The 21575-nt window shown below is 40.8% G+C and overlaps 2 protein-coding genes across 8 annotated transcripts in view; one reads left to right on the top strand and one right to left on the bottom strand.

Moving 5' to 3' along the window:
- Positions 1-515: 515 nt before the first annotated feature.
- On the bottom strand, positions 516-11053 carry atl1 (atlastin GTPase 1). 4 transcript variants are annotated; one of them, XM_020622938.1, is made up of 14 exons: positions 10742-11051; positions 8922-9172; positions 7767-7901; positions 7360-7464; positions 6825-6875; positions 6515-6571; positions 6202-6294; positions 5972-6110; positions 5220-5347; positions 4932-4988; positions 4594-4665; positions 4063-4494; positions 3344-3358; positions 516-2538 (listed from the first exon to the last, which is right to left on the bottom strand). In XM_020622938.1, the coding sequence occupies exons 1-14, from the start codon at positions 10779-10781 to the stop codon at positions 2425-2427; spliced, it is 1689 nt and encodes a 562-aa protein (XP_020478594.1). In that variant the 5' UTR covers positions 10782-11051; the 3' UTR covers positions 516-2424. The 4 variants fall into 4 exon arrangements, with proteins under 4 accessions (XP_020478594.1, XP_020478595.1, XP_020478596.1 ...); XM_020622939.1 differs by having other exon boundaries at positions 10748-11050; XM_020622940.1 differs by lacking the exon at positions 3344-3358 and having other exon boundaries at positions 10742-11053.
- A 726-nt stretch (positions 11054-11779) lies between these two features.
- map4k5 (mitogen-activated protein kinase kinase kinase kinase 5) overlaps positions 11780-21575 on the top strand; it is a 26880-nt gene continuing 17084 nt past the window's right edge. For all 4 annotated transcript variants that reach the window (XM_020622931.1, XM_020622929.1, XM_020622928.1 and 1 more), the window contains exons 1-4: positions 11780-12239; positions 12678-12924; positions 16853-16910; positions 20841-20931. In XM_020622931.1, the coding sequence (XP_020478587.1) occupies positions 12817-12924; positions 16853-16910; positions 20841-20931 (257 nt within the window). In that variant the 5' untranslated portion in view covers positions 11780-12239; positions 12678-12816. The remainder of the gene's footprint in view (positions 12240-12677; positions 12925-16852; positions 16911-20840; positions 20932-21575) is intronic.

The raw sequence follows: 21575 nt of genomic DNA, 5'->3' as shown, positions 1-21575 counted from the left end.
ACCAGAAATGGTGTTTGAAAACACTGGTTAAATATTAAATCTCAAATCTTCTTTGCCTCGTTGTCTGTAATGGAGAACACCGCACAGCTGCTTGCCCCAGCTTGCAGCTTTACTAATTTAGTTCACTCTCATTTCTCTGATGGTGTCGTTTTCGTCCACACCAAACTAAAAAGCGACAGTACAGCACCGACTGGCAAACAGTTCCTAGAGACTAGCTGGTGAACACGGGAGCATTTAGGAGATAAAGAGCCAAATATTTCCCTCAGGAGTTGATTGAAGCCAAAAAGCTCTCAGTAATGTGATGAGGAAACTGCAGAGCGGACTTCTCAGGGAAGTAGGAGACATCTTGTATCTAGCAGTTAAACTTTTGAAATGGAAAAATGGTTGTATATTCATCAACTGGATTTTTCAACAAGGAAGAAAGAGTAATTTTACACATTTTTAATAAATGGCGGAGGAAACGGTATCAGACACATTATCTGAGAGGAATCTTTAAAGAAATGACTCAAGTCTAGTTTAATTTGGTCCAACTTTATTATTTATCTCTTTGTAACTGAAATGTTGCAATGCGTGTGCGGAAACTTAGCGCTTGGAGCAGCTCGCCCAGAGGTTGATTCATTTGACCCATCAGTACACAGAGGCTCCCACCACATCCAGTGTTGATTTAAGTGTTGGCAGCTTTAGGAATGAATCGTTAACTCCAAGAAAAGCATGCTTTTTCCCCTCCTCGCTAACGGACACTATCTTCAGTTCATGATGATTCATGAGTGTAATGCTAACACATTGCAAACAAATGCTTCTTTTCTGATTTATAATTGGGCGTAGCACTTCAACATGATGGAAAAAATGGGATTTTAAAGCCTCACGAATCTCAAACTGGACTTGGATGGTTGTCTGTGTGTGAAGGCCTCCATGATGTTGATTATACATTGTGGAAGACTGAGAAGAAGCCACACTCTTGCGGTGCCTTTAAATGTTCAACCCTTGAGTTCAGACCTCAGTATGAACTTTGCTAAATATGCATGACAGAGTTCTTGTCCCGTTGGTGACCAGATCTTAGAGGGGGAAAACCTTGTTGTTGCTGCAGCTGGATGTGATTCTGGATTATTCACCAAGCTAAAAACAATAACCACAGTTATACAAATGTGCAGTAGCAGTCTACAAAGCCAAAGTATTCGAACATCGAACAGTGCTGTCACTGATACAAGCCTTTTGTTTACAAATGCAAGCTGTTTTGGAAACACAAAAAGACAGGGCCTGGACTCTTTCACCATGCAACAGTCTTTCCACAGATGATTCAACATAAGTGTGTGAAGATGATGAAAGAGATGTGGAATGAGGATCCTTTTCCAAAGCAGGCCTGTCGCCCCGCCTAATAGCATCGAGCTTTGCTTTCTCGGTGGCTGCAGAATAGCTACATTCCTCGGATTTGCTCGAACATTCAGTGAGAAACAACAATGGCTGCACTCGCCGCCTCTATGTTACAATGGGAGCTGAACACACTATTTCCCCTCGACCTCCAAACACACACAGCAGATCACCAGGTAGTAAATACAAAACTGCGAGCGGGCTATAAAGTGACAAACAATGTCAGCTGTGTTGTGTAAACTTTAAACTGTTGCTACTGTGTTTGTGTCTGTCCACCCAGTGCTGCTGTTTCAGGCCAGCAAAAAGCTACTTCCCTGATCTAGGACTCTGTCAGAAGTAACACCAACCTCCAAAACAAAAGACTTAAACCCATAAATGTGCCATTAAGTGTGTGCATGTAGCTAGGCTAGGGCAGATGTTGAAAAAAAATGGGATTTTAAAACCTCAGGTTATGGCACCAAACCACTTTGTCACAACCATTAAAACATTTTTTTTATCAAGTATGGCTGGTTGCAGAGCTTAAGGATGACAGACATTAACCATTTACCAAACTGATGCTGCTTGTAACGCTTCATTATTTTACATAGAGTACATATTTTGGCTTTCAAACATCACAGATCATAGATATTGTTTCTTATAAACAGCACAAAACTTCAAAGAACAGAACAATCGTCACAAATGGGGATTTCACAGATTTGGCTACACTGAAAATCATCATCAGTGACAAATGATGAGAAAACCCATCTGATATGAGATGAGCAGCTGACTGGAGGTTGGATATGCCGAGGCCTCCCCTGCCTACAGCATCTGTACAGGTGTTTTAACGGACAAGAAGTGAAAAACAAGTCATGACGAGTCATGATGTTCATCGGCAAGAGATGCTCTGACATTGCCTAAACATGAACAGTCCACTATTAGGTTTAAAGGAGTGAATGTACTGGTGGGCGGCACCGGCCAGTACCAGAATAGAAGAGTGCCCGATGGGTGAGGATGTTCCTCCTCCCTCCTCCCCCTGTCCATCACCAGGAAGTCCCTGCTGTGTCCCGTCTTATCTAATCATTCTCTCTTCTTGCCCTGCTCCCCTGCAGCCTCCTCCACCTGAGGCCCGGGGAAGGCGTGGTGGTACAGGTGCCTGTGATTGGCTGCTACATTATACAGCTTGTAGAGAGCCTGTGGAGCAGAGACAGGTGTGGTGGTGAGAGGGAGGAAATGTAACTCCTCAAGGTGGCTAAAGAAAGTGTCGTGACAGTGATACAGTTCAGCTATGTGGATGGGTGAAGGCAAAACTGCAGTGCAGGGGGCCCCTGTTAGCTCTCCCTGCTCCCACTGTGCAATGTGTAAAGTTTTTCCAAGGGTGTATGTTTGATTTCAAATCTAAATGTTTTTGCCAGTAGTGTAGGCAGGTGTTCCTTTCAGGCTGCATAGAGCCCCAGTAGCAACCTTTACGTAGCCTGAGAGGCAAAACCAAGGGCAAAAAGCACTTGCTGTGAGCACATAGTAAAAACTGATGACACTCAGATGAGTGTGCAAACATTTTTATGAATGCAGAAGTTCTCTCATCTACAGTGGGTGGACAGTGAGAGAATGTTTTCTCTTCTCCAGTCCACAGTCAAAATCACACCTCTAAAATGTTTTGTGGTAGAATATTACATGAGCTCAGATTTGAAGTAATTTGAAGATGTACATTCACTTATAAATATGAAGCACTAAAGAAGTCCTTCACACACAGCGAAGGGACTTTCTTTAAATGTCAGAACCTCAAGATCAGCTAATAAAACAGGACCGACCTCAAGGGCCATAATCAGGCCAGTACTGTGCCTCAGTGGTGCCTTTTGTCCTCCCAGTTAACTCAGCACAAAGCAGCTGATACACAGTAAGTGTGGAGTCCAATTTCCTATTACTATAAAACTCAAAGCTGCTCTTTGGAATCCATGCCTTAGTAAATAAATATTGCCACTTTGATTGCTGCACTTACCTCATTTGTGCTCCCCTGCAGATGCATTAAAAACAGAAAATACATCATGTGAGCACAAATACAAACAAATATATATATAGTTCAATAACAGCATTTTGTAATGGATCTGAGCTGGGATGGATTTTCTGTTTGTGATTTAAAGGAGATTGTTGCCCTCTAGTGGTTGACAAGTGCTTTAAATTACTAACATAAAGATGGGTGACAAAAAGAAAATCCTTAATAAATGAGTCAGAATTTAGCCCTTCCAGAGTCAAATGTGAAGTCTTCAAATGCCTTGTTTTGTCCAACCAACAAATCCTGGGTTTTTATTTGGCTGTACATGCAGCAGACTGAGTCCAAACCAGATGTCAATGATACAATTTGATGTCTTTTCTTTTAGCTGCCATCGAACACCAGAAACTATTTTTAAAAAATCACCTTTTGCACTCTAATCCCTGAACATCATTGTGCTCTGTAAGTGCTGACAGTTTAAAGTGATTTCCCCTCTCTTCTCTCTTTTCTGCAGCTCTTTTAGTTGTGCGCTGGTGATCAATATGTAATTTAAACTGTCTGCTGTGTTTGGTTAGATGTGCATCAGTTTGGGCACGTTTTTGTAAGGTGTGTGAAGATTCTTGCATTATTCATGAACTAAACTTGGTGAGTACAGATTCAAATACTGGTGAAGTTAGACAGCCAGATTTGTTTTTGACTTCAGTCAAGTTTACGTTTTCTTCTTTTACCTGGTCCCACAGTGCACCAGCCACCTGGTCGATGACGGCGCCAAGTTCTCGGTATTCCCCGGAGTACCGGATGTAGGCCCAGGTGCAGAGAGTGATCAATGCCAGACCCAGGATCATGTTACACAAGCTGGCAATGATGTCCACACCCACAAAGCCCGTGATGCCCGCAGCCACGTACATGACAAAGATGACCACGAACAGGGTGGCCGGCGTGCGGGCAGCGTGGAAAATGTTCTTGGAGTCATTGTGCTTGATGTACTGGACAAAGACCTCGTCGATCTCCCCCTCCAGCTGCTGCAGGTAACGCCGGCTGAACTCTTCGCCCCCCATCTTCTTCACACCCCGAAACACCTGCAGGGCCTCCTCTCTGATGACGCCGTGCCGGGCCTGCAGCTCGTTGGGGGCCAGGAAGGGCCGATCGCCACCACAGATCTGGGGACAGAACAGAGAGGACCAGTAAGGAAGGATCATACAGCTGGTGATCAGTCTGGGATTTATTTACTTGAAAATCCTGTTTATGCTTTTACCTACCTCCTCCATTTTTTTGTTGTACAGATCCTTTGCAGCTGCGACTGCTGCCAAGTTATTTGCCTCTGCTGTGGCCTAAGAGCAAGAACAAGAAAACATAGTGTTGATTTTTTTTTAGAAAAAAATCACTTCTTCTCCTAGACTTCCATAGTCTCGGAGCTGCTACAGCCCTGTCACCTCATGATTTCAGTTTTGATCCCAGCACCTTTAAAAGCAACTGATGTGACAACCTTAATGAGCGCATTACGTTATGTGCATGAAGATATTTAAATTGGTGCAATATGGAAAAGTTTTCTTAAATACAATCCTCTACATTAGCAAAACAATAACAAAGCATCTACCTGCAGCATGGACTTTGGATGAGGCAGCTCCTCACCTTGGTAGATTTTGATGTAAGCCTGGATTAAACAGTGAAGACAAAAATCAGGAAGAGTACAGTTCAGTAAAAGGACAATATATGACTTTATATCCAGTCTGCGGGGGCAGAATAAGAAATATGTCACTTGATAATTAGTATCATAGTGTTTAGCAGCAGAAGTCTGATTTTATAACGTGGCAAAACAAGATACACATTAAGTGCTTAAAGCAGGCTAGTGCATTTCATTAGCAACATGGTCCTTCGCTCTGACCTTAAAGTACTCCACCAGGCCTCTGCAGGTGATTTTGCTGCCGTTGATCTCCTTTACATCGATATTATGAGGGCTGAGGAGCCAGGGGACCAAAACCTTCAGGTTGTTTATGAACTCGCCATCAATTTCTAGACAGGGCGGAGAGGCAGCTGCTGGTGAGTATGTGCTGAAGTTTACCGGTGGTAGCACAGCTACTGTGGCAAAAGCTGCAGCGCACCACCTGCTCCTGTACAATTTGTAAGTGCTGAACTCTGCACTGGCTGTCTAGTTACACATTTATACCTGTTAGAAGTCAGGCAGCATTGTTTAAGTATGTATGCCTTTTATATTTTACCAGGGGGCTCTAAAACAGACCCACACTGTGCAGTACTGTAAAATGTATTAGGTTTCTATTAGTTTTTAACACATTACAGGTTTTAATACATTTTAGTTAGCATTATAAATAATGAATTAACCCTTACTGAACATAGTCTGTCAATCCTCTTCTTTATGTTTAATGTGAATCACCAATGTAACCCATCAATTCACATTTTCTTTATGTGAAAGTGTAGTTTGCCTGTGTCAGAACTTCTAATATTTCATTTTACAAAATACAAAAGCCATTAAAAAGAAAACATAGTTTGCCAAAAGATTAGATTCTTATTTAGCCTCCAAAGGGGCCCAAATGTTCCATTCTGATCATGAACTTAGTCTTTTTGCCATTTAAACCATTACATTTCAAAGCAATAAGCAAAGAGATGGCTGAAGTGTACCTTTAATTCTTCCGTCAAAGTTTGGGTTAGTGGCCACTTTGAGGCCGGGGTGAGGCATCAGGAAACAGGAGATGTTGGTGAAGCAGGAGTGGATGTGTTTCCGCACATTCTGCAGCTCTTCGTGCTGGTTCTCAGAGATCTGAACCACAAACACAACCAGTGAGACATTAATCTTGTGGCTACAGAGGAGCCTGAAAGTCTGAACCTCGCTAACATCAGTAACAACTGACCTTCAGTCTCTTCTCGAGGAACTTCATGCCTCCTTCCTGACCATAGGAAAACTCGTATGGAAAGCTCCAGTCTCGAACAAGGAAAATCATGGACTACGAGAAGGAGAAGTGTACGTTATGACACTTGTTAATAATATTTAGTTCTGTAAATGATGGTCTCTTTCATAGCAGCTGTTCAAACCCTTAACTTAACATTAAATTGCCATTTATAACAAACCCTCATCACAATCTGCTTAAAAGAATTATTACCAGTCATTTGTAACTGTCATCTATTTAATCAACACGTGCAGTGAGAGTAAGTAACATGTAGTACCTGGAATGGTTTGAGGAAAGTCTCCTCCATTGCAAGTCTGCCATACTCAGTGAAAAGCTGAAATAAAACAAGACGGACTCTTTTTATGAGTGATCGACAGGCTTGTGCCACTAGGATGGTCTGTGGGAGCACATGGATGCAGAATTTGAATACATGTGAATGTTAATTAATTACAACTGGTGGGTTATGTTTCCAATATAAACCCTATAACCAAATACTTGACACTTCTGGCTGAAAACTGGGCTTCAAATCTGGACTTTGCTCTTTAAGTTTTCAGGTATGCATTAGTGTTGACACTTAGCAGTGTTACCTGCAGGTGCTGCAGGTCGTCCTCTTGTACATTCTGTGAGATGTTGTAAACCTGAAAAAGACAGTTCATTTACAGTGTCATTTCTTTAAAGCATTTCCAAAGAGACGTACACAGTATAAGACTACTGAATACAAGTATTTTGATGTTTGGAAACGAAGGAACATAACATTCAAAGAACAAACGAGTTTACAGCCGAGCTATCAGCTTCTGTGAGGATCTACAGCAAAGCTTTGAGATAAATGCTAATATCTGCATGCTAACATGTTTATGTTAAGCAGAGATCATGTTAAATTAGCAGTAAACACTTCATCCTGGGGGGAACAGGAATATGAGGGCCACGTTTTATGGCAGTCCATCCTAGTTGATAGTTCAGTCAGGACCAAAGTAATGCAGCAACCAACAGGATTGACATAAAGACCCAACGCTAGCACAGCTAAGGCTAAGATATGTTCATCATTCCTACTCAGGCATTCACATACATATGCACAGTCTTTACTAAAGTAAAGCTGGGTGAGGTGGGTTAAACTCACTGTACCTGCATGGAGCTTATCATGGTGCTGAGAGCGAACACAGTGGCTGAATCCCTCAGTGTCGACTGGCTGTCAAATGTGCCCTGTGTGTCCATCAGTAACACCGCAACCTGTGTAATGACACGGATGAAAACACTGACCTGTACGGCAAGGTGGTCTCTGTGTTCCTCATGCCTCTATTGTGCTGAGTAAAGTGACATGTAATAATGTGAAGGATTCAAATCCAAACAACATACATGAATAGAAAGGAGTTTTTAAAATGTAATCTGTTGCCTGCTGATTAATAAAACAAGAGACAGTTTAAACCAATGGGGGAAAGATTATCTGAGCACACTGTGCCATACTGAATCATGTCAGTGTTCCACTGTAATTACCTATTCTGCTCAGCTAGAGAAAACTTAACAGGCTTCACCTTTCTTCCATCTGGCTTGTCCACCAGGAAAACCTCGCTCCAGATCTGGATCCCGGTGGTCTCCCTCTCTGAGCCCCCCCTCCAGGAGAAGCCAGTCAGAGGCTCGTCTGCAACCCCAAGCCAGTCTTCAGATGCCTGAGCATCGTGAGATCAGAGGTTACTTCATCTTATGTTGTTATTAATTACATATTAGATACTGGTAAGTATGTGTACTGCAAAAAAACAAACAAAAAAAAAAACGATTGCACCAATACCCACATTGGCACTTTATCTAATTTCATAAATGAAACATATATTGTTAGGGAGCTTACACTTTCATGTATACTGTACATTAACTGATATAAACAAAATGTATGTGTAGGACTGTATGCGTTCATACACCTACATGGGGTCTAGACCAAGTTTCTTAGAAACATTTGCTAATTTCCTTTATTTATTTACCTATTCTATTGTTGTTAATCGATTGTTTATGTCCTGCATCCTGTCATTTTCTTGTCATCCTTTTCAATATGCCTTCACTAATAAAACTACAATAAATGCAGTTAAGCAGTGATTTTAAGTTTGGTTTTTAAATGCCCAATATTAAGCAGAATCACAGGCTTTTCTACTCTGAATAGACTGAATTTCTATGAAAGAAGAATGAATATTATCTTGCACATGAAATTAGAATATCAGCAAAATATTAGATTCAGTAGGACAAAAGTCTTGTTAAGCCATAAAAGCAAAAAGTCAAACTACTCTTTTTCTTTTTTCTTTGTAACAAAGCGGGGATAAAGATACACTGTATATTGAAATCTCTACTCCATCACTTGTACAGGAGGTGGCTGGAGCAGCGGTTAACAGCGTCACCTCACAGCAAAAAGGTCCCGGGCTTGAACCTCGCGGCCGACCTTTCTCTGTGCACTTTGCATGTTCTCCCTGTGCCTGCGTGAGTCTCCTCCCAGTACTCTGGCTCCCTCCCACAGTCCGTAGACACAAGGCTTAGGGTAACTGATGACTGTTGCCTGTAGGTGTGACTGTGAGTGTCAGCCCTGTGACAAACTGGCGACCTGACCAGGGTGTACCCCGGCTCTCACCCAGTGTCAGTTCTGATTGGGTCCACCCACCCCGCCTTTCCCACTACCTTCTACAGGATGCACAGACCTAGATACTTACATGGTTGTACATATAACGCAGCATGAAGTCCATGAGGAAGGACTTCCCCTTGCGGAAGGCACCGGCCACAGAGATGGCCACCACCTCGCGGTCCCTGACCTCCTCTGCCAGCAAGATGCGGCTCAGTGCTGCCTCATCCAGCTCGAAGGTGTGGTCGTCTTTGACCAGCAGCACCTGGACAGGCCGGGCTCGTCCATCTGGCTCTTCCTCCTCTGAGCTCCAGTCATAGATGTTTTTGTCACTGAGGGACCCTGGAGGACACATCAGAGGGGGAAAGATTCACAGAAATGTAGCAGTGCTCTGTAGAAGAAGCGAGAATTAGCTTCAACTAAACATATTTTATATGCAGCAAATAACATTGGCATTCTGAGAAATGTTGTTGACAAGTGGATTTTTCTACATAATTACTTGTAATTACCAGTTGAAAGTCAACTAAAATGTAATTTTGTGAGCGAGTGACCAACTAGAACTTCTTCACAGTGATGATAAGCAAAGTCAGTGGTCCATCAGGTGAGGAAACAGGAAAGTTAGACCATTATTGCTTCCTGTTTGCACCAGATCAGTAATGTCACCCAGCACGTTTGTTAGTAATAATAATACTGAATCATGCCATGCTATCAATCTCATCTGTTTCTATACATTGAGCTCATGTGCATTCAGAACTTTTCCAAAGCTTTCCAAGCAGTGACTCAGTGTGCTTCCAATCTCTGTTGTCTCATGTGGTGTTATGCAGGCTGTATCACCATCCTGATGCAGAGGTTCCCCACATGCCATTCTTGTAATGTGTGCTTTAAGCTACTACAAACGTGGGTTAGACCAGGCAAGTTCTGCAAAGCACAGGATAGGTAGGACTATTATGAAAAACAAGAAAATACTCTGACACACATAGTTCAGTCTGATTTTGAGGATGTAATTGCAGGTCTCACGGAGGCACAGTGACAAAATATGGGAACATGCTAAAACATTAATGCAGGGTGCAAAGAACGTGTGGTGAATAATTAAAGAAGGAAGACTTCCTCCAAGGTTTCCTCTCAGCCTTGAAGAGGACTGACTTCACATCTCCTGCAATGGCCTCACCCAGACCGAGCCCAGCATGAAGCTATTGCTCCTGATCTTAAAACAGTCAAAGACCTCAGAGGCCCAGCCTGCTTAAAGTGGGTCAGACCTGATAAACTCTATAATGACAAACATTTCCCCCTTTTCCTTGCTCCTATTACACTCATTATCCTTTACCTCCCTTGCAGGCCGCTATTTAAAATAACATGGGCCATAGACTGATGTCAGTGACAATTAGGATGCTGGTTATCATCATAATCATTGCGGTGATAATGATGATAGCAGTGAGGGTTAGGGTAAAGATGATGGTGATGACAAGCTACTTACTGATGCAATATTACATAATGTCATACCAGATGCACCACAGAGGGTCACGGTGATAAACAAAATAATAGCACAAGGTTATTCTCAGGCCTTTTGTGGTCTGAGAATTAAAAGGGCATTTCCTGGTTGCTATTGAAAACATTTTGGGTATAAACATATTTATAGGCTAAAATAAGGCCTATATAAATCTGATTGACCGATATTCTTCAATGAAAAACACAAGCACCGTGCGTGTAGGCCTATTTCTTATTGCCAGTAGATTTGATCATATTCTAAATAAATACACACTGGTCACACTTTTGTGGAAACGAAAACAAGAGCTTCATCGTGGAGTTTAAAACAAACGTCTAATTGATTGCATTACTTACACCCTAGCCTCGACAGGAATACAAAATATATGTGCGTCAAGGAAAGCATGAATTATCAAATGTTGTACGTACACTCACCCCAGCTGTCTCTGTCTTTACGCTGCTTCGCCATAATGCTGTCCTTATGTCCCTCTTTCAGTCCGTTAACGAGCGAACCTACTCGGTAGTCATGAGTGACTGGGTTGGGAGGATGCCCTATCAACAGCGAAACGATGTTCCTACAGTATTTGCAGGAGGATGATGGGGCTTTTATTCCTAGTGCGATGCAGGGGATCAGTCACCAGGGGGCGCTGCTGCCTGTCGCTCCTTCCTACTGTAAAGTATCGGTATTTACATACCTGACTGAATGATAGAGACTTGAAGCCAGTTGCAAGGGCCATAGTCGGTGGTTGTGCTCATTGTAACTCCAAAGTACGCTGAACCACATTCATTTTTTCGCATTATTAATTACATGCATTACCAGCTGCTGTCGGGAGGTGGCGGTAATTACACAGGAAATAGAACACATGCTGCCTTCGCGTACTATCGTAAATATTTACATGAAAACACTACCTACAGTACTAGTATAAAGTCGATACCTGGCAGTGGTGGAACAAGGGATGTAGAAACAGGGGAATAGTGGAACCAAGTTTTCAGGGCCCCAAATAGTGGTGAAAGAATAACAATACTAGAGTGTAAAAGTACTCTTAAATGTTTAAGTCCTGCATTCAAAATGTTATTTAACTAAAACTACAAAGCTATTAGCATAAACACATACTTAAAGTACCAAAAGTAAGAGTATACATTATATAGAATCATTCTATATAAAATAAAATAAACTTTTACATTAGAAAAAAGTGCAACAATTATCTAAAAATATGGTGAAGTCGAAGTATGAAGTGGAAATACTCAGATGTTTACTTAAGTACAGTACTTGAATAAATGCACTTAGGCTAGTTACGTTCCACCTGTGCAAATGAATATTGTATTCTCAGTCAGTCGAACTGCAAGGGAATTGTTTCGAATCGAATTGTGATTACCTTTATTACATACTACGTATTCTAATGATTTCATTCATTGTTTACTTGATTGTAACCGTGGGATCATACATTTGGTTTTGTATGGCTTTTTCATTGAGAGTATAGCTTTTACGAGGAGCCCCTGAATGCACCATCAGAATCCAGTAACTGCGACTCAACGGGGATTAGCGACAGACTTGCTTTTTTCCAGAGTGATTTTATAGTAAATTAAAGGGTAATTCTTGGCTGTATTCGTGTAGTCTACGGTTAATATTCTACATATGAGACTGACGCTTTTCTGAACTCGTCAACGTAAGGGAAATGACATGTCAACGGCTAATTTTAATGCTGGCATTCTTGCGAGGACAGAATTTGGCTATGCTGCCATTCCACTGAAGGAGATGGAGTGATCACTTAGCGGCCAACCGAAGTTTAACGTTACTAGTTTCCTCGATGACAAAGAGGAATCGCTATTCTTTTAGTGCGATTATTCCACGCTGTTGTACAGTTGAAGGCCTCGAAAAGATCTATAATGCAAGACGTACGCGTCCACGGTGATTATATTGTAAAAGGTAGGCACAGTTCAAGTTAGAAACAGCGACGAAGCCAAGTTAACGTTTGCTAGTTAGCATTAGCTGGCTTGATGCTAAGCCCGTAACTCATCATATTCAGAGTAATGTAACCTGGCTCTGGCTATTTGCTGGAATAACTACAGTGTTCATACTAAGATATTGTTATGTTAGTGGTCGCTGCTTTGTTACTTACACACTTCAATACTAGGGCTAATAAACTTTGCTATGAGTGGTAGTTGGAAGATTAATTTAAGAGAAATTAGAAATGAGAGTTGTTGGTGTTGCCTGACAGATGGCCAGCTATGTGACAGCATCCATGTTTTTGTTGGTTTGCTGTTTACTTGCATAAATATCCCTCTAGTTTGTGTTACTATTGTGTCGTATTCGATTACACTTTTAAAACACCTTCTTCCAAAACCTTCCTTGTGCCTTTGTCAGGACGTGCAGTAGGGACGACCGTCTAAGTATCAGTGATTAACTTCTATTCAAGACCTTCGCCAAACCAGCATCAGATTTAATCAAGCCTCAGATTTAATCAAGCCAAGTAAATGTAAAGCAGCGTTTGGTTCAAGCTAGCATGGATATCTTTCCCCGGCCAAGCGGTGAAATCCAGAGGAGAAACCCTCAGCATGACTTTGAGCTCATCCAGAGGGTGGGAAGTGGCACATATGGAGACGTGTACAAGGTACAGTGGTGTTACTGGTCCCCACAGCCTGTCATTAGAACTGGACATATGTTGATATGTCATCGCATGATTAATCAGCGTATGACTGATGTTTGTAAGTCATGATAACGTGATGCAATCGTTTGACAGCAGGCGCTGAATGAGACCTCAGTTCTGCTTTCATTCATGTAGTCTGCAGCAAAAAACACACTTATTTGCAAAATTACAGTAGATGCAGCATAATATGCTAATCACATGCATAACATTTACTGGTCCCAACCTCTTAAATGGTCATATATGAAATGTCTTTGGGTTTTGGGGCAGTTGGTTGGACAAAAAGATGTGAAGATGTCACTTTGAAGTCTGGAAAACTGATTTAGGGCACTTCATATATTTGGAATGAGTCACTCAGTATTATGGTTAATCAGAAATGAACATTAGAGTCTCCACCCTACTATTGTTTTTGATATTGGTAATATCATGGCACTCCTAGATGTTTTCCTGGTTTGTAGGTCATATGATGGTTAAAAGAAACAATTTCCTGGGCTAAGTGATATGAACAGTGAATACTTGTACCTGCTTGCCCATGTTATCCAGACACATTTTCTCTTTGCATTGGAGGTCATGTTACACATCCCTTGTTTAAAGCAGCAGCATTAAATCATTGTTAGTTATTTCCCCAAAATGGATATTGACTTATTATCAGTCATTGAGAAGAATTACTTGTATAGATTTTTTGTTACTTATTAAGTTTTTAAAATTTACCTTAATATCAATGACATGGTGGTGTAGGCAATTCTTTCCAGACTATCAGCTGCAGAGTTTTATTGTCTGTGTAACTTGAGATGAAAAATGTGTGACAGTTTGTGGACTTCATTACCATATTTATTTTCTGTCTTGGCCCTTCAGATTTCACACCTTTTTTTTTCTTTTTGGATACTTGGGTACGGGTGCAGTCTTATTCTGCCACAGACCGCAGCATGTTTGTTTCCAGTCAGTCAAGAGTCAAACACATTGAGCTGCTAATAAACAGGACAGAACAGTTATAACATGCACTATGGCTGAATTAGTATCAAGTGGTTGCAGTTTTGAAGCAAAGTTACTGCAGTAATGACTGTAAATCTTTCATTGGTGTGTAGTTGAGAGGTGGCAGGCACCATGCTCCTGCTTGGTGTGAACAATGCAGTGCAATTTCAGAAAATGAATGAAGTCTGTGCAGAAACTATTAAGCCAAACAAATTGGTCCAGCTTCCCCCTGTCAGTTAGTTGTAGTGAGGTGTGTTTTTGCCAGAGAATTTTCTTGTTTATCCATCTGCCACAGACAAAGCAATGACCAAACAGATCCAGTGTGATAGTTCAGGCAGCCCGTCATGGCCCCTCTGTACAAAGCCTCTCTGGCCAGCCCCCGCCCCCAGACAGGCCACTGGTGGAATGCTGCGCCTGGTATTCTCCTAGCGCTCACAGGCTCGGGGTTGCACTGGCCTGTAATATGATCAGGCCCCTGTCTAAACATGTTTCTCACCAATGAGTGAGTTCTGAGCTGCACTGACAGAGGAAACACCTCAAATTGGGAAAACTCCTCCTTTGACCTGCTGTGCATAGTTGAATTTTAATGGGTGCAGCATTACTCTCTTTGGATGATTTATTACATCTGATTGTCAAGTCACACATTCTTGCTCTTTGTTAGTTCTGATGATAATGATTCATTTATCTTCATTGTAATGCCAGGCTCTCGCTGTAGTTTATTGTTAGAATATCCTTTATTTATTGGTATGTTGTTTGGAATTCGTACTTTTTCAAAGAGATGTGGCACCTAAGCGCTGCTGAATTGTTAGATCCACACCAACTGCGACCTCGGCGTAGCATCTCTCGTCAGAACAGCAGGACAGTGATCGAACAAACTGAAGTCAAAAATGTGGAATTTTCAGCATTTATGTTTGTGTGAATGTAAATATTTCCTTTCTCAAAAGTTAAAGTTTATGTTGAATAAGGTCAACATGGGTCCTTATTTCTATGTGAAGAGCGCTTTATAGTGAATGAATTATGTTTTGGTAGCATTTGTGAGTTTGTAAAATGTAATTGATTGTGTGAAATAGGCGTATAATATATTTTATATTGAACGCCGGCCGCTGAATCGAATCAGGATTGCAACATGACATTTTTATGTATTGGCAAACATCAGATCACTGGCTAAGAGAATCGATATAAGACGGTGTCGTGATGAAACTTGTGATTTTTACCCCTTATCTCTGACGGGTCAGTACTGTAGCAGAGTGGAGCACTGACACCAGCTCTGCCTCTGTTAGTGTTTGTGCCAAAGTGGATGTCAAATAAAGAACCAAAGAATCCTACAGAGGATTATTAACAATGTTACTTGCCACAGTACAACTTTATAGTGTGCAAAGACTTTGTTGAAGTTGTTAAAAGTTGGAAACAAGGAAACATTTGCTTATTGTAAAGAGACTTGAGTTTATCGTGCTCACACCACAGTTAGATTAGATCTGTGGAGACACCAGGCACACCTGTTTTTCTTTCAGTCTGGCATGATTATTGATCTTGTCAGATATTAGTCCTTTAGAGCTCTGTTGCATGCCAGGGTTCCTTCCTGCCGTCAAGGGTTGTTTCAGGTTGTTAAAGCTGTCTCATCTGGTTTATCATATCTTCAGCTTAGAACTTCACTTTTTTGGGTTTAGTTCTCATCTTGGTGGTCAGGAAATGTAAAGTTAAAAAGGAAGTATTTGAAAACAGGAGAATTGCAGACCTCCACAGGTGAAAATAAGCATTTAAAATCTTTTCAAGTTACCTTGTGTTGTGTTTGTGTCTGTGCGTGTGCAGCTGCACAGCAAGTTTGTGTGGGTTTCTGTTTATATGTGTGAGTCACCAGCACATTCCCTAGCATTGAACGGTGGCTGTGCTGGAAGGTTTTATGGTTTACGGTTGAAATATCTGCCCGTCCCATCACTTCGCTCTCACAGATTAGGGAGCATCCTGTCTTGACCTGGATTTGCACAAACAATGGACAGATACTAGTTCAAATCCTTCTGTTGACTCAGATTTAGTTGTTTAACATGTCATACTGTGCAGCTGGTAATGATTAAATGTTCGTAAGGATAACAATGACAAGAATGAACGAAAACACTAAGATGGACTGGATTCAAAAAGCACAGCAGAGATATTTAAAGGTTTACTGGTAGCCATCATTGTAAATAGACACTGCCCATGGGTTGACCTAGCGACCTCTGGGGATGATGTTTGTTTAGGAGACTTTTGGTTTGAGTTTAGTTGTTTACCAGTAGAGGTAACCAACCACTGAGGCAATAACTGAGAATGTAACGGTGCTGAATTTGTCCGACAGAGTGCTGACATTCCTTGCGGTTGAACATACTGCTTTGTTTTGTCTGACCATTGACAAAGATATAAAAGAAAACAGGGCTGTAACTAGCCAGAATTGTCTCTGTATCGTAATCTGCTGATTATTTTCTCAATTGATTGATTAAAAGTTTGGTCCAAAAATACCGAAATATCCATTATCGCTGCCCAACACCCACAGGGATGTCATCAGATTACGTGTTGTTTTTTTTTTCTCCAACCAACAACCCTTAAAAAACCTAAAAATATTCAGTTTACCATTAAAAAGACAACCAAGAGCAAAAAGTTTAAACTATCAGTTGTTGCCATTTATTCTATTGATCAACTAATAACCTCAGATTCTCACATTTGAGAAGCTTGAACCAGCAGATATTTCTGATTGTTCCAAGTTAAGTGACTTTGATACTTAGTTCAAATGTATTAGACTAGACAGCTTAGTTGTTGACCATTAGTTTTCAGCAGTGTAAGTTTAGTTTTGTCATTTGAATAAACAGATGAACATGTTTTGGTTAAAGCAGTAACGGTCACAGTGCTGCGATACGTTTAGCCCTGCTCACAGTTGTGCTGTCGTTTCTTTCAGGCTCGAAACATACAAACCGGGGAGCTTGCTGCTGTGAAGATCATAAAGTTAGAACCGGGTAAGAGTGATCATCATATTATCTCATCAATAAGGACAAAAGATCCTGTTTACACTTTACTGCTGAAAAATAAGGACAAGTCTGGAAAAATAAGTTTATTTTCCAGGGGTTTGAATGGAATGTGGAAAAAGTATCAAAGCGATATTGTTGTACAGTACCAGTAGTCATGACTGCAATTATTTGATTTGATTTGATTTATTTATTCTTTCAAGCATGTAAAAGGACAGTTGATATATCAACACACATAATTTTACACATATCCAACAAATGCTAATCCGATATCAATTTGCTTATACCTAGTACATGCTTGAGGCAGAGTTCATGCTTCCTCAAGTTTGTGACATATTTACTTATCAAGTAAGCTCTGACTTGATACTTACAAATATAAGTAAGTGTCGAGTTACTTATCAAAGCACACACATTCACAGACAAGCTATATTTTTAACTGCTTTGTCTCAAGTGTCTCATAGTACAACTACAACTGGTACAATCTAAAACCAACTGTTTGTATTCTGATTATTGTAATTAGGTATTATCTTACTGGCATATTCTTGTGGACCTTTTGACTGACATGAGCAGTGTAAATAATGGATGGATGTAAAAAGAAAATGAAGAGTAGTGAAGGAACTGACAAACGAAATGTGAAAACAGACCCCCTGAAAAGTTACGTTTAAGAAGCAGTGTTGCTGTATAACAGGAAAGATAAGTTATTGTCTCGTGATTCTGTTTGTTTACATCAGCCGCAACATAAATGAATCGTCAAGCATCGTTCATATTTGCGCTTTACATATCTGCTTTGTCGTTTCTTGAGACAAAACAAGGATTAACCCACTTTGTGCCATCCTGTTAAAACAGGCTTCTCCTTTATTCACCCTGTTTTTACAAGAGTGCCTCCACTCTGTGCTTGAGGTGATTTGGGTGGAGAATAGACTCAAACAGGTCTGACCAGGTGGAAAGAGCAGGTGAGAGAGAAAGGAGCTAGGAGTGGTGAAGCTCCCTGGCTGCAGGAGCTACAGAGCACAGACCAGGTTCATCTGATGAGTTGGAGGCTAAACGACCACTGAAGACCACATTGGTGTTGACCATGAAGGGAAGATGAAATAGGAGGCTTTGGTTTTTTCTTTTGCAGTGGATGAACTTGTATTAGCCAACATTAGCACTACAGCTCACTATGCCTCTGTTCTTCTGTGACAGTATTTAGTTCTTTTTGTTCCTGAGATGTAGTCACCAGTGTTTTGGCCTTTTCCACTTGGGTGTGGAACAGTGCCCCTCATTTCTGTGGCTGAATCTATTTTCTATTAATTGTTACATCAGAACAGAATCACTACCTTTGCCTGGATGCTCCTTAATTAGTGTTAGTGTAATTTGATGAGTAGGGTGCCTTCAGACATCTGTGAAATCAGTTTTCTATAACACTGGTCAAGACTTAACGTCGCCATATTGAAACGGGAAGCAATGAGCGAGGATGTGTATGTTCACACTGCACAGGGAGGAAGTGGGTAGACTCTTAAGCCTCAGCTCAGTAAGAAAAGAATATTGTGGGGGGGACCCACTGCAGACAACTAAAATGTCTTTTCACCAAGTTGAAATTACTGCTGCTCAAAGTTTTGTGACTTGTCATATCATTTCCTTAGTCTCAACAGAAACATTTCAACATGTCTGTGATCAGCAGCAGTTTTTTTTTTAATTTAATATGACTCTAAACTAAAAAACACTGAAATTCCAGACGCTGTAAAATGCAGTTGTAATTTAATTCATGAGTTCTACACAGTGTCGTCTTATTGTACTGTTGTAATGTGGCAAACAGAAGAGTGTGGGAACTTATTTTCACATTCATCTTCATTAAAGCATCAGCTTCTGTGAGACGTTCATTACGTCCTTATGATGCCACTTAAGACTATAAACTACAGTGAAACACAACTTTAGTCTTACAGATAGAAGGGAGGGTTTCACAATAAGCCTTTGTTGACATTCTTAAGTATAGTTCAGTTATATGTTGCAGATGCATCAAGCCTGTGTAACAGAAAGTAATGGACAAGATCAGCATGTATGAATCAATCACTGACACATCTCAAGCATGAAGGGAAGGTCTGTGGCAGGGTCTGGAGCCACAGAGGAGGATTTCAGGAGGCGTCTGAATCTATTTAAAGTCATATATTAGTGGACTTGTAAAACCAGTTGGATGTACTGTAAACGCCTCTCATACTTTCTATATACGGTGCATTACATGTTCACGGTTCCTCCTCCCACCGGTGACTTACACTTCCACAATTTCACTTTTCCACAGTCAGTGTCTTTGCTGTGTTATAAAAAATATTCTGTGGCCTGACTTTTCCCCTTGATCGGATGAATCTGTTAAAAACAGATGTGATGTGACAGTTAGATTTCACTAGTGATGTTGCTTAATACAAAAGAGCCCAACCCCTCCCAGACAGGCTTGAAAGTAGGACTACTGCGTATCCAGCTGCTGACTCACTGGGTATGAACTCTTTATGTAGTTGAAAAAGAACATTTGTGGCCCAGCAGGTATCTTCACTTACCATGTTGTCTTCTAAACGTCACCTGCCCCCATATCACTTTAATTAGCCTCCTGGTTCTGGAGCTATGTACTCTTGACTGTTTTGTCAGCCACCTCATGTTTCTTTTAAAACAGGATTCAACAATCAGAAGACCAAAGTTGTGTCTTGTCATTATACAGTTCATTTGCCATGTTGTAATAGTGTCTAAATGCCATGTGCAATCAAAAACCTCCCAATGGAGCATAAGAGCAGCAACTTTCTGCTAACAATCCCATAATGCAATGCTCCGCCTTTTATCAGAAAATTAACGTGTCTAAAATCTTAATTTACTGTTTGCTATGGAGTGAACTACACATGCATAGTATACGTTACATAGGGAGTAGTGAATGAGTTAATAGGGAGTGATTTCAGACCCAGCCCAAGTGTACTCAAAGTTAAAGTGTTTGTCATATGCACAGTTAGGAAACGTGTTTCCCTGTACAATGAAATTCTTACTTTGCCGTCCACATGAATGCCACAAAATACAAATGAAATATAAAGTAGATAAATAAGTAACACAAAATCTAAGGCACTTTAAGCAGCAACAGATGCAGCAATATAATAAACTGTCATATTGGTGAGCAGAACTGACACCCTTGACCATATGCAGAAAAATTGGTGTCTTGACTGTAATTTCCACCACCAGTAATGTGCAGCCTGTTGTTTTGATTTTAATGTTTATGGCAGAGATTGGTTCTATTAAAAGGCGCCTTAATGTGGACCATTTCATGTGCTGACAGTCTGTTGATAGAGCGCTGAAGCTGACGCAGTCTGTTAGATCTTAACATCCTGTTAATGGATTCCAGGGCCATGGCTCTGCACTACTGGGAACAGCTGGGCTTATATATCTTTGTTTTCTTACCTCCCACTGGTCGGATGTGTTCGTGTGCTTTTCTGCTCTGGAAAGTCACCTGGTTATTGGCCTATACCACATAAATTTTAAAAGTACAAGGTGATCCTTCTGTTGTTATTCACTGGCATATGATCTGTTGTGTTTACACAGAGATATTGTGAGTATGTGTTTTTTTGTTTGTTTGTTTGTTTGTTGTTGTTTTTTTGACTTGTCAAATCAAAGGGAAAGTGTTTCCTAAAGACTCAATTTTAAGGCGTACACAACTTTTCTGTAATCTAAAATGCTTTGAGCTTGTTGTTGTCAACATTCAAGGTCATCTCTAGCACCAAAAACAAGTTTTATAATGTAGGTTTTGTAGATGAGTCATAACCCAAAATGCTTCGGTTTTATGGCTTTGATCATTTTAAGAGGAATTTATGCTCAAGTGGAAAGATACCTTATTTTAAAGGGAAACAATTCCTTGAAAATGAAAGTATTTTGTCCTTGTGTTTGTGATTTTTTTCCCCCCTCTGTTTCCAGGGGATGACTTTTCCATCATACAGCAGGAAATCTTCATGGTGAAGGAATGCATGCACCACAATATTGTGGCCTACTCTGGGAGCTACCTCTGGTAAGAGGCAGCTCAAAATACTCCTGTCGTGTCATTTTACACTCAGTATTGTCTCTTCTTAGCCAGCCCAAGGTGTAACGTTTGTGGAGCGTTTGTTGTCGTCAAAAGGATTTAATGAGCCGCTGCATGAAACTTGCGTGACGTGTTTAATAACCAAGTCACACCTGTGAGTGATACTAAGAAGATATCATCTGGGCAGACTCGTGCTGACTTAGCCCTTCAGTTCCAGGATGCAGCTCTTATGCTTTATGGAGCCTGTTTTGTGGTTGATATCTAAGAGGAAGTAGGGCCGGCCCACCCACCACGGCCTCAGACTTCCCAGCAGGTTTAACTAGAATATATGAGCCGTTTAATGTGGCTGTTAGTTCAGAGAGGTGTATGTCTTACCACAACAGGCACATCTTATACAGTCACCACCTAGAGAAAAATGGCTACTGTAAAACGTTAACGAGCAGTGCACCATGCATTATTAAAATCATTTAACTTTATTAGAGGAACCACAGTTTCCTCAGACCTCCTTTCTGACCTGAAAGCATTTCTACATCCAGGTAAAAGATGTGAAAAGTAGTACAGTTGTAATTGAGGTAGTGTACAGTATCATTACATGCAGTTTTATCACAGCTACACATCATGTTTTTTGCTTT

The sequence above is a fragment of the Monopterus albus genome, unplaced genomic scaffold (assembly GCF_001952655.1).
Source record: "Monopterus albus unplaced genomic scaffold, M_albus_1.0 scaffold290.1, whole genome shotgun sequence".
Lineage (NCBI taxonomy): Eukaryota > Metazoa > Chordata > Actinopteri > Synbranchiformes > Synbranchidae > Monopterus > Monopterus albus.
Note: the sequence above shows the minus strand (reverse complement) of the source record. Positions and strands in the feature narration are given on the sequence as shown.

Excerpts from the sequence above, each read along its gene's own strand:
- atl1 (XM_020622938.1), bottom strand. The coding sequence starts at position 10,781 with ATGGCGAAGCAGCGTAAAGACAGAGACAGCTGGGGTGAGT. Across the intron at positions 9,173-10,741 it reads CAGAGACAGCTGGGGTGAGT|GGTCCCTCAGTGACAAAAAC; the intron begins GTACGTACAACA and ends TGTGTCCTCCAG. Across the intron at positions 6,572-6,824 it reads ACGACCTGCAGCACCTGCAG|CTTTTCACTGAGTATGGCAG; the intron begins GTAACACTGCTA and ends GTTTTATTTCAG.